Raw genomic sequence first — 10530 nt, forward strand, 5'->3', positions numbered from 1 at the left:
GCAGTCTGGGTCACGTGAGGGGAGTGGAGAGGGCGGGATGGGGGCGGAGTCCAGGGCGTGGGGGGGCCGGTTTGTTGTGGTCGCCATTTTGCTGGTTGCATTACTGGGTAATCGGGGCCCTGGCTTGCCGCGTCCGCCGGATACCCTCAGCCAGTGGGCAGGTCTGAGCTCGGGCTCCCCGAGCACTTTGAGTCCCTTTGCCCGCTCCCTCAGGTAACGGCGCAGGGACGGTGGGGCGGCACGCGGTCGCAGGGAGGTGGGCAGGATGGGATCCGCCCTGCCCGCGTCGCCGCGAGACTTAGCGCGAGGCCAAGGGAGGAGAGGAGGGGGGTGGCGGGCAGGTGCGGGCCCTGCCTGGCTATTCATAGTTGAATTCCTGGAACCGGCCAAGCCCGAGGGAGCAGTTGCAGGAGGGAGGCTGGGAGGGGGTAGCCGGGCCCCACTCCCGCCCTTTGTTTGGGCTCGGCTCCGCGGGCCGCTTCTTCGTTGCCTAGCAACAGCTGCCCTAGGCTGTGATTGGCTGAGCTCTTGGCACCAGCGACCAATGGCACAGTTGTTGCCATGGCAGGTGCCGATTGCCAAGCTCAGTCGGGCCCCGCCTGCCGGTCTCGGCAGGCCCAGGAGGGCCTCCTGGGTGGGGGGCGGGACGCCGGGTCCCTAGGGGCTGGTGGCCACTCAGGGTGGGGCGTGTCGCCCCTCCCCCGTCCACCTGCTCTACTCTTCCCCCTCGTGCCCCGGGCTGACCCTTGTCCCCTCCTCTCCCCGCCCCCGGTGGCAGCGGCGGCTGCTGTTGTCACCCACCGGGCCGCCCGTCCCACTTGCCCTCCCTGCCGCGGGGCCGGCCGGGCCAGGGACAGGCGGTTGCCTTTTCAGCGCTGCCACTGCCGCCATGCTGGCCGCTCGACCACCCGCCTGGGGGCCCCACCGCGCCCCAGCCCCCCGTGGGCCCCGCGCCAGCCCTGACCCGGGTAGGGGGTGGGGGCTGGGAGAGATGGTCCTGGTGTGGGAGGGCCCCGGAAAAGAGGTTGTTTTGGGGGGAACCTCCAAGGGTGGAGGAGTCGTGGAGTGGCGAGGCATGGAATAGGAGAAAGGGATTTGACATGGGGGAGAAAATGGCCCATTGGGGAGAAGATTTTTGCTGTGACTGACAACTCTGGGAGGAGAGAACCCTATGTGATACTTGGGCATTTGGCTTTGAGGCCCTGTAGGAGTGGACACAGTTGTGGAATGACCCTGGTATAAAGAGGGGTGCCTGGAGAAAGGTGTCTGGTAGGAATATTAGGCAGTGTGTGTGTGTGTATGTAGGGGGGCAAGGAAGCAGTGTAGGGGAGAAAAGATGATCACTCTAAGCTGTGGGAAGAGACACCTCCCATCAGGAGGAGTGGGCCTTGATTGGGATGGGGTCTTGGAGTAATGTGGGGAAGAGCCCTGTTGTGGCAGGGGGAATTGGGATATGGTACAGGGAGACTGCCTGGAAGGCTGGTTCCTAATATGGAGGACCTGATATAGGGAAGCGGTCTTGGCATGATATAGAGAGGGTCCCCTAGGAAAGTTGTGCCCTGGTAGATGAGAATGCCATAGAGATAGGACTCTGTTCTATAGAGGTTCTCAGATAACTTCGGTGTGGTTGGGAGGTCCCCAAGGACGCTGATGTGGTTTTAGGGCTGCAGAGGATTCTGCTGTGGTTTGGGAGGGGAACACTCATGTGGTTTGGAAATCCTAGAGTTCTCTGGGTTGAGGGAATCTACTGAGAAGGATAGATCTTGAAGTAGTGGCCCTTGCTGTACTACGGGCTGAGATCCTAATGTTCAGGGAAGACTTTAGAAGGGTGGGATCTTGTGTTAGGGGCCCTGGGGAGGGCCACGAGTAGCAACGAGAAAAGAATGAAGCCTACTCCTCTGCATACTGTCTGTGGTTTCTATCTTTTTTCTTTCCCTCCTCCGAATTATTGGTGTCTTCCTGTCCTCCTTTCCCTGTGATGGCTCATATCAACCCGTGCCTGGCCCCCAATCATTGTCTTTTATGTGTTCTCTTTGTGCTGCCTTAATCATTTACTTGGTCATTATTTGTCAAGGGACTGCTTTGCCACCCCCCACCTGGCTGCCACTTCTCTGCCCCTTTTCTTCATTGCTACCTGTTGCTCCGTTGTGCCCTTTTCCTCTTCTCTCTGTTCCCTGCCTTTCTCATGCCCACCTCTTCCGCGCCTGGCACTATTCACATATCCCTTGTTCCATGTTGTTTTCCTACCGCCCGTCTGCTCTCAGGTCTCAGCGGCGGTGGCAGCCGAGGTGCAGGATGCAAGAAGGCGCCCCCCGGCCGGGCTCCCGCTCCAGGCCTCGCTCCCCTGCGGCCCTCTGAGCCCACCATGGCCGTCCCACCGGGCCATGGTCCCTTCTCTGGCTTCCCAGGGCCCCAGGAGCACACGCAGGTACGCGTTCAGCTGGCTCCTCACCTGCCTGGTGGTAGGGGGAGGCTGGGGATAGAAGGGTCTCCAGACCAAAACGTAGTGTGGTTGCCCAAGACAGTCTCCTGGGCACATAATGGGTCCCATGGGATTGGAAAATAACAGAGGAGTTTTCAGGCAGAGTCAGGGTTTGGAGAGGTTGGGTTCAAATGCTTACCCAGTGGTTAAATTACTTAGATTCTCCATACTCGAGTTTTCTATTCTGTGAAATGGGGCCAATAATGATACCTGCCTCACACGGTTGTTGTGAGGATTAAATGAGTTAATGGTATGCATGTAGAATGCTTAGAATGGTGCCTGGCGCATAGTAAATACCCAATAAATGCTCACTAAGAAAAGTTCAGAGTGAAAGATCTGGAGGGGGTGAATGGGGAGGGGGGTTGAGTCTAAACGGGCTTGAGGCCAAGAGGCATGGGTGGTGCAGGGCAAAGCTCTCCAAGGCTGGAGGCAGTGAAGGCAGTGACATGCAGAGCTTGAAGCAGGATGGAGTGGGAGGTCCAGGGGCCAGATCAGATCCAAGAGTCTTGGGGTGAAAGAACTATGCAAAGAGTTGGTGGGGGTATGGGTTGGGGCCCAAGGGATGAGGGTAAATTGAGATAGAGGAACTTCAGAGGATACCCAGAATGGCTGACTTCACAGTGAAGAATGGGGAAGAACAGAGCCCAGATTTTCCATATAATCTCTCCCACTGAGGTTCAGAAAGGAGTAAAGGTGAGGGGTGAAAGGTTAGGGTTCACTCATTCACATCACAGGTCTGAAAGAGTATTCATTGTGTGCCAGGCCCTGCTTTAGGCACTGGAGGTACAGTAAGAACAAGAGAAAGTCTCAGCCCTGGGGGAGTTTCTTTCCTAAACGGGTGGAAAAAATACAGACAGCAACCAAATACATGATGCGCCAGCAGCCCTTATAGTTCTTCCTCTTGAGGTTGGAGGTAAAGGCCCGTCCTCAGTGCCCACCCCTCACCCTGCCCTGCAGGTATTGCCTGATGTGCGGCTACTGCCTCGGAGGCTGCCCCTGGCCTTCCGAGATGCAACCTCAGCCCCGCTGCGTAAGCTCTCTGTGGACCTCATCAAGACCTACAAGCACATCAATGAGGTGGGCAGGGGCTGGGGGATCCTGGGCTGGGTGCCGAGGGTCTTGGCTGCTGGCATGAGTCACTCACCAGTCCCCATCTCCTGGTTGGCTGGCTGGGCAGGTATACTATGCGAAGAAGAAGCGGCGGGCCCAGCAGGCGCCACCCCAGGATTCGAGCACCAAGAAGGAGAAGAAGGTCCTGAACCATGGTTATGATGACGACAACCATGACTACATCGTGCGCAGTGGCGAGCGCTGGCTGGAGCGCTATGAGATTGACTCGCTCATTGGCAAAGGCTCCTTTGGCCAGGTGTGGGACACCCCCCCTCCCACCCTGATCCAAGGCCCCACTAACATTGACCACACACCTAGTGGTTCAGTGGCTTCAAATCCCATGCTGGGCCACTCACCCTAGCCCACTTAGTTTCCCTGTGCCTCAGTTGCCTTTTCTGTAAAACAGTTTAAATAACAAGACTCAACATAAGGTGGTATATTATTTCACGTCCAGCGTTTCCACTAGTGCCTGACTAATGGTGTGCACTCAACTGCGAAGTACGCATAGTGTTCTCGGTGGGCCTCCTTGCCTGGAGGGAGGAGAGTGGTGCCTGGCTCTGCCCTGCTCCCACCCCTTTCTTCTTGACATGCCCTGCCCCAACAGGTGGTGAAAGCCTATGACCATCAGACCCAGGAGCTCGTGGCCATCAAGATCATCAAGAACAAAAAGGCCTTCCTGAACCAGGCCCAGATTGAGCTGCGGCTGCTGGAGCTGATGAACCAGCATGACACGGAGATGAAGTACTACATAGGTGAGGCCCAGGACTGGCAGGGCTGTGGGCACCTGGGATAGTGGGAGCCAGAGCCAGTAGGGATGGGTCACACCCCTGCCCCACCCTCAGGAGGAGGCTGGTATCTTCAGAGCAGGGTTTGATCTGTGCTTCACTGACATCAGTGATTCTCCTGCTGCTTTTATGATTTTTGTCCTGTTTACTTGGTAGTGGTCAGAGGTTACTGAGTGCTCACCAAGGGCCAGGCTGTCTTGGAAGCACTTTACGTAAGTTAACTCACCACAGCCCATAAGGGGAAGGGCATTATTACCAACCTCTTGAAGATAAAGAAACCCGGGCTTCCATCCTAGTTTCTTCTTCAATAAAACAAACAAAAACGAACAAAAAAATGGGCTGGGCGCGTGGCTCATGCCTGTAATCCCAGCACTTTGGGAGGCCGAGGTGGGTGGATCATGAGGTCAAGAGATGGAGACCATCCTGGCCAACATGGTGAAACCCCATCTCTACTAAGAATATGAAAAAATTAGCTTGATGTGGTGGCACGCGCCTGTAGTCCCAGCTACTCGGGAGGCTGAGGCAGGAGAATCGCTTGAACCTTAGAGGCGGAGGTTGCAATGAGCCAAGACCATGCCACTGCACTCCAGCCTGGTGACAGAGCGAGACTCTATCTTAAAAAACAAACAAACAAAAAACCAAACAACAATAACAACAAAAACGAAGAAAGGAAAAAAGAAACCCAGGCATTCAAGTGCTGTCACTTGCATGAGGGGGCAGTTTGTACTAATTGAGCTATAATTTGATGAGGCCGTGGACTCCAGAGCTGTTACTCTTAACATCTGTGCCAGTCTTTCTCCTCCCTTAAACTGATTCCTCTTAATGGACATAAACATCACAACATAATCATAAACAGCAAGTGGATTTTAAAATGGTTTCGTTTGAAAGGAAAACGTACATCCTTAAAGTAGATGGAAAACTAGTGTCCTTTGCTACAAAAATGAATACAAGGGAGATGAAAGCAGTGTTACAAAATTAAAGGAGGAAGTGTAGAATGTGTTAGAGCTAGTAGTAACTAATGAAACTTTCCCGTTTGTTTAATTGGAGGGTTTGACAGAGACTTGGAAAGAGCGTTAACTTCCTGTGTGAACCTAGTTGTTAGATAAAAAGATCTTGACTAGCAGATGGTACCCGTGGGCACAGCACATGTGGCTAGTGATCAAAGAGTGTTGTATGACCCCAGGCCACCACCTGCCCTCTCTGAGCCATTTCTTCTCTGGCCCATTTTCTCCCCTCCCTCGCAGTGCACCTGAAGCGGCACTTCATGTTCCGGAACCACCTGTGCCTGGTGTTCGAGCTGCTGTCCTACAACCTGTACGACCTCTTGCGCAACACCCACTTCCGCGGCGTCTCGCTGAACCTGACCCGGAAGCTGGCGCAGCAGCTCTGCACGGCACTGCTCTTTCTGGCCACGCCTGAGCTCAGCATCATTCACTGCGACCTCAAGCCCGAAAACATCTTGCTCTGCAACCCCAAGCGCAGCGCCATCAAGATCGTGGACTTCGGCAGTTCCTGCCAGCTTGGCCAGAGGGTACGGGGCAGCCCGGTCCTGGGAGCAGGGCTAGTGGTTTGGGTGAGGCAGGGCCCCAGGAGGCTTAGGGGCGGGGCTTGGCTGGGATGGGATTATTAGGAACTGCTGGAAGTGAGGGATAGTGCTTGGGGTGGGGGTGTGGATGTACTGCCCACTAGGATGGGGAGGGTGAAGCCTGAGGGGGCAGGGCTCGTTTTGAAGCTGCCAGATGTGAACAGGGTAAAGTTGGGTTGGGTTTGAGCCCTGGGTGCTGCTTTACTAAGTTTTTGTATTCTGTGTTCTTAAAGCTGGGGATGGAGGTGGAAGGCTTCAAGTTTGCAACTCTGTGTGAGCTGCCACTAAAAATGACAATAGCATAGGGCTTGTGGAATGACAGCCTCTGGTGACCCAGAAAGGCCCAGGATGGGGGTTGGGGGTGTGATCAGGGTCTCTTTAGGCCAGCAGGCTCCCCAGATTGATAAGATGGCACCAGTGGCTCCCAGAAAACTGGTGCTGATAATGGCAGGATTTGGAGCCTCAGTCCCCATTTTGTCAGCAAGAGGCTTGTCCTTAGTTGGGTCCTCTTAGCTTTGGGGGTGTCAGTGGGACCAGTAGGGGAGGCTGGTACCCTTGACGATGACCCTTTTCCCAGATCTACCAGTATATCCAGAGCCGCTTCTACCGCTCGCCTGAGGTGCTCCTGGGCACACCCTACGACCTGGCCATTGACATGTGGTCCCTGGGCTGCATCCTTGTGGAGATGCACACCGGAGAGCCCCTCTTCAGTGGCTCCAATGAGGTGTGCCCCCAGGAAGGGGTGTGCTGGAGGTGGAGGGGGTGGAGCCTGGCTGGCCTGATGACCCTGACTCCCGCCTGCTCACAGGTGGACCAGATGAACCGCATTGTGGAGGTGCTGGGCATCCCGCCGGCTGCCATGCTGGACCAGGCGCCCAAGGCTCGCAAGTACTTTGAACGGCTGCCTGGGGGTGGCTGGACCCTACGAAGGACAAAAGAACTCAGGAAGGTGCGGCCCCTGCCCCACACCACTCCTCCCACCCCGTGGCCCCTCACTCACACTTGGGGCTGTCTCCCCCTGCTCCCTCTCCCTTGTGTCTTTCCCTTCCTTCCTGTCCCCTTTGTCTGTCTTTTCCTTCCTCCCCTGCCCACCCCATCTCCCATCTCTCCTTCCCACCCCACAACTCTTCTTAGCTTTTCTTTCCACTTTCTCTCCTGTGCCTCTGTTTCCCCATGTGTGTCTCCCTGCCCCTCCTGCCCACTGACGGCCACTCTCTTGCCCCCCCTCCCACCCCCTCCCTGCCAGGATTACCAGGGCCCCGGGACACGGCGGCTGCAGGAGGTGCTGGGCGTGCAGACGGGCGGGCCCGGGGGCCGGCGGGCGGGGGAGCCGGGCCACAGCCCCGCCGACTACCTCCGCTTCCAGGACCTGGTGCTGCGCATGCTGGAGTATGAGCCTGCCGCCCGCATCAGCCCCCTGGGGGCTCTGCAGCACGGCTTCTTCCGCCGCACGGCCGACGAGGCCACCAACACGGGCCCGGCAGGCAGCAGTGCCTCCACCTCGCCCGCGCCTCTCGACACCTGCCCCTCTTCCAGCACCGCCAGCTCCATCTCCAGTTCTGGTGGGTGCCCAGGTGCCCAAATGGGGTACAACAGGGGTGGGGGCTGCTCAGGTTTGGCCTGTCCTAGGGGACCTCATTACTGGGTCTTCACACAAGAGCTCTGAAACTGTTTGATCCTGAACTCTAAGATGACGTGTGGGATGGGAGAGCTCCAACTGGCCCTGACACAATCTCTGAAATTGGGCTTGGGCTCAGATCCCTGAAACTGGTTCTGACTCTAAAACCCAAAACTGAATTCCAATCTAAAATCTCAAATATGGGCCTGGTTCTTCAGATGGGCTCTGATCTTGAAGCCTGAACCTGAGCCTGGGCCATGAACTTCACTCAGCCATCCCAAAACCCACTTGCCACTTTCTCTCACCTTATGCCCCTTCACCTCTCCTCCCTGGCACTTCCAGGAGGCTCCAGTGGCTCCTCCAGTGACAACCGGACCTATCGCTACAGCAACCGATATTGTGGGGGCCCTGGGCCCCCTATCACAGACTGTGAGATGAACAGCCCCCAGGTAATGAAGCTTTGGGGGCTTTGGAGGTGGGTGGTGGTGCCTGGGGCTTAAGGACTGGGGTCTCCATCACCCATTGCTCCTTTGCTTTTTTAGGTCCCACCCTCCCAGCCGCTGCGGCCCTGGGCAGGGGGTGATGTGCCCCACAAGACACATCAAGCCCCGGCCTCTGCCTCATCACTGCCTGGGACCGGGGCCCAGTTACCCCCCCAGCCCCGATACCTTGGTCGTCCCCCATCACCAACCTCACCACCGCCTCCGGAGCTGATGGATGTGAGCCTGGTGGGCGGGCCTGCTGACTGCTCCCCACCTCACCCAGCGCCTGCCCCCCAGCACCCGGCTGCCTCAGCCCTCCGGACTCGGATGACGGGAGGTCGTCCACCCCTCCCGCCTCCTGATGACCCTAGCACTCTGGGGCCTCACCTGGGCCTCCGTGGTGTACCCCAGAGCACGGCAGCCAGCTCATGACCCTGCCCCCTCCCTGGGGCCCCTCCTGAAGCCATACCCCCCCCATCTGGGGGCCCTGGGCTCCCATCCTCATCTCTCTCCTTGACTGGAATTGCTGCTACCCAGCTGGGGTGGGTGAGGCCTGCACTGATTGGGGCCTGGGGCAGGGGGGTCAAGGAGAGGGGTTTGGCCGCTCCCTCCCCACTAAGGACTGGACCCTTGGGCCCCTCTCCCCCTTTTTTTCTATTTATTGTACCAAAGACAGTGGTGGTCCGGTGGAGGGAAGACCCCCCTCACCCCAGGACCCTAGGAGGGGGTGGGGGCAGGTAGGGGGAGATGGCCTTGCTCCTCCTCGCTGTACCCCCAGTAAAGAGCTTTCTCACATGCCTGCCTGAGCGTTTGCAGGGCCTCGGCTCCCCTCACCTGACCCTCAGAGGCGTGGTGGGGAAGGGGGTTTGCGGAGGGGTGCTGGAGGAGCTCTGTGGTGTGGAGGCGTCTCTTGTGGAGAAGCTGTGGCTCTTGTTGCAGGCATGGGGCTGCAGGTCTGGGGCACCAGCATTCTAGATAGATCGTGGATGGGATCCTGATCGTGGATGGGATCCTGGCCTGCATTTGCCTTTTCCTGGGTGAACAGACTCTGAAAGGGTAAAGGCTCAGCTCTGGCCTGTCTCTGGGAAACAGGTGCCCTAATAAGCCGGGGCGTCCGCAGAGCCAGCACAGGAGTGGCTCCTCAGGGCAAGGAGGCGTCCAGTAGCCGCTGAGTGCACTTAGCAGGCTTTGTTGACGCCAACTGGGGAAGAGGCAGACAATAGGTACAGACACTGCCCCCACATGTGTACTGTCCAACCCTTTGGAATCATCGCGAAACAAAGTGTTTTGAGATTCTAAGGAAAAAAGATTTTCCCGGGGTTCCAGGTAAGTGGTCCTGTTTCCATGGTGATGTGGAAATGTACGTCTCTCAACCGGCCAATCAAGAACTGCCCAGTTCAAAGGGTACCGTCTGCCACCACTGGGGCGCGGCGCTTTCTGGGAAATGGAGTTCTACTTAGCAGTCGCTTTCTGCGGTGTCAGGGAACTACAGCAACCAGAGTTCTTTTCGCTCAGGCTTGGGGGCGGGTTTTCAGGCAGCCAATGAGCAATCTGAGGTATCTGGGTCCTGGATGTTCTTGGTGTTTAGGAGGTGGAGAGAAGACCGTGATTGGGTGGCTTTGGCGCAGGTGTTGAGGTCTTCGAGGTGTGCAGAAGGTGGGCGCGGCGCCGTGCCGGTAGAGCGTGCCGGTTGTCGCTCACAGTTCCGGAGTGGGCGGTAGACGCCGAGGCCTGAAGGGGCCCCAGCACGGGGACATTACTGGCTGCTATGCCTGGCCCGGCTTGCGGGAAGCCCCGCTCAGTGGGAGAGACAGGCAAGGACCCCGTCGCGGACCTATGTATGTTCACTAATGGAGGCGGTGTGGAACGCGGTGGGAACCCGAGGAGGCCCTGGTAGGAAGATCATCCTGGAAGACTAGGAGCTGTCTGAGCTGAGACCTGAAGACGGAAGGATGTTTTGGGGGTCGGGGGCGGTGTGGTGGAATGGCTTGAGCAAAGGCAGAAACAGCTTGATGTGTGAACATGGACTGCAGGTGATCTGGTGTTGGTGATCATACTGAAAATTCTGTATGAATGAGATGTGGAAGATTTTCTTGACCATTTAGGGAACTTGAATTTTGTCCTGAGGACAATGAAGAGCCACGGGAGGATTTTTAGTGGGGAAGGGGTACGGCCCAGTTTACTGTGACATGAGAATAGATTAACAGGAAAGTGACTGGGATCGGGGAACCCAGGGTGGCAGATGTGATAGATTCCTAGGCAAGAGATGTTGGGAATGGATCAGGGCACGGGTCACTGTCGGGAGGGCAAGAGGGGATGGGAGAGACGTCCAGAAGGTTGACAGGCTGTGTGGGAGGGGGAGGCAGGGAGGAGTGGGGAAGGGATATCTCCAAGCAGATGCTCAGTAACTAATGTCTTGAATGAACAGTCCTAGGAGGCAAGTGCTGATGTGATCTCCCATTTGTAAA

General features: G+C 57.0%; 1 protein-coding gene across 6 annotated transcripts; it reads left to right on the forward strand.

The window, feature by feature from the left end:
* The first annotated feature begins 73 nt into the window (after positions 1 to 73).
* Positions 74 to 8857, forward strand: DYRK1B (dual specificity tyrosine phosphorylation regulated kinase 1B). 6 transcript variants are annotated; one of them, XM_007996801.3, is made up of 12 exons: positions 74 to 213; positions 2265 to 2428; positions 3440 to 3559; positions 3660 to 3848; positions 4197 to 4344; positions 5622 to 5908; positions 6540 to 6686; positions 6771 to 6911; positions 7209 to 7244; positions 7329 to 7524; positions 7923 to 8029; positions 8123 to 8857. In XM_007996801.3, the coding sequence occupies exons 2-12, from the start codon at positions 2366 to 2368 to the stop codon at positions 8492 to 8494; spliced, it is 1806 nt and encodes a 601-aa protein (XP_007994992.3). In that variant the 5' UTR covers positions 74 to 213; positions 2265 to 2365; the 3' UTR covers positions 8495 to 8857. The 6 variants fall into 6 exon arrangements, with proteins under 6 accessions (XP_007994992.3, XP_007994991.3, XP_007994993.3 ...); XM_037991679.2 differs by lacking the exon at positions 74 to 213 and adding an exon at positions 780 to 968; XM_007996800.3 differs by having other exon boundaries at positions 7209 to 7524.
* Positions 8858 to 10530: the final 1673 nt, after the last annotated feature.

Source organism: Chlorocebus sabaeus, chromosome 6 (assembly GCF_047675955.1).
Source record: "Chlorocebus sabaeus isolate Y175 chromosome 6, mChlSab1.0.hap1, whole genome shotgun sequence".
NCBI lineage: Eukaryota > Metazoa > Chordata > Mammalia > Primates > Cercopithecidae > Chlorocebus > Chlorocebus sabaeus.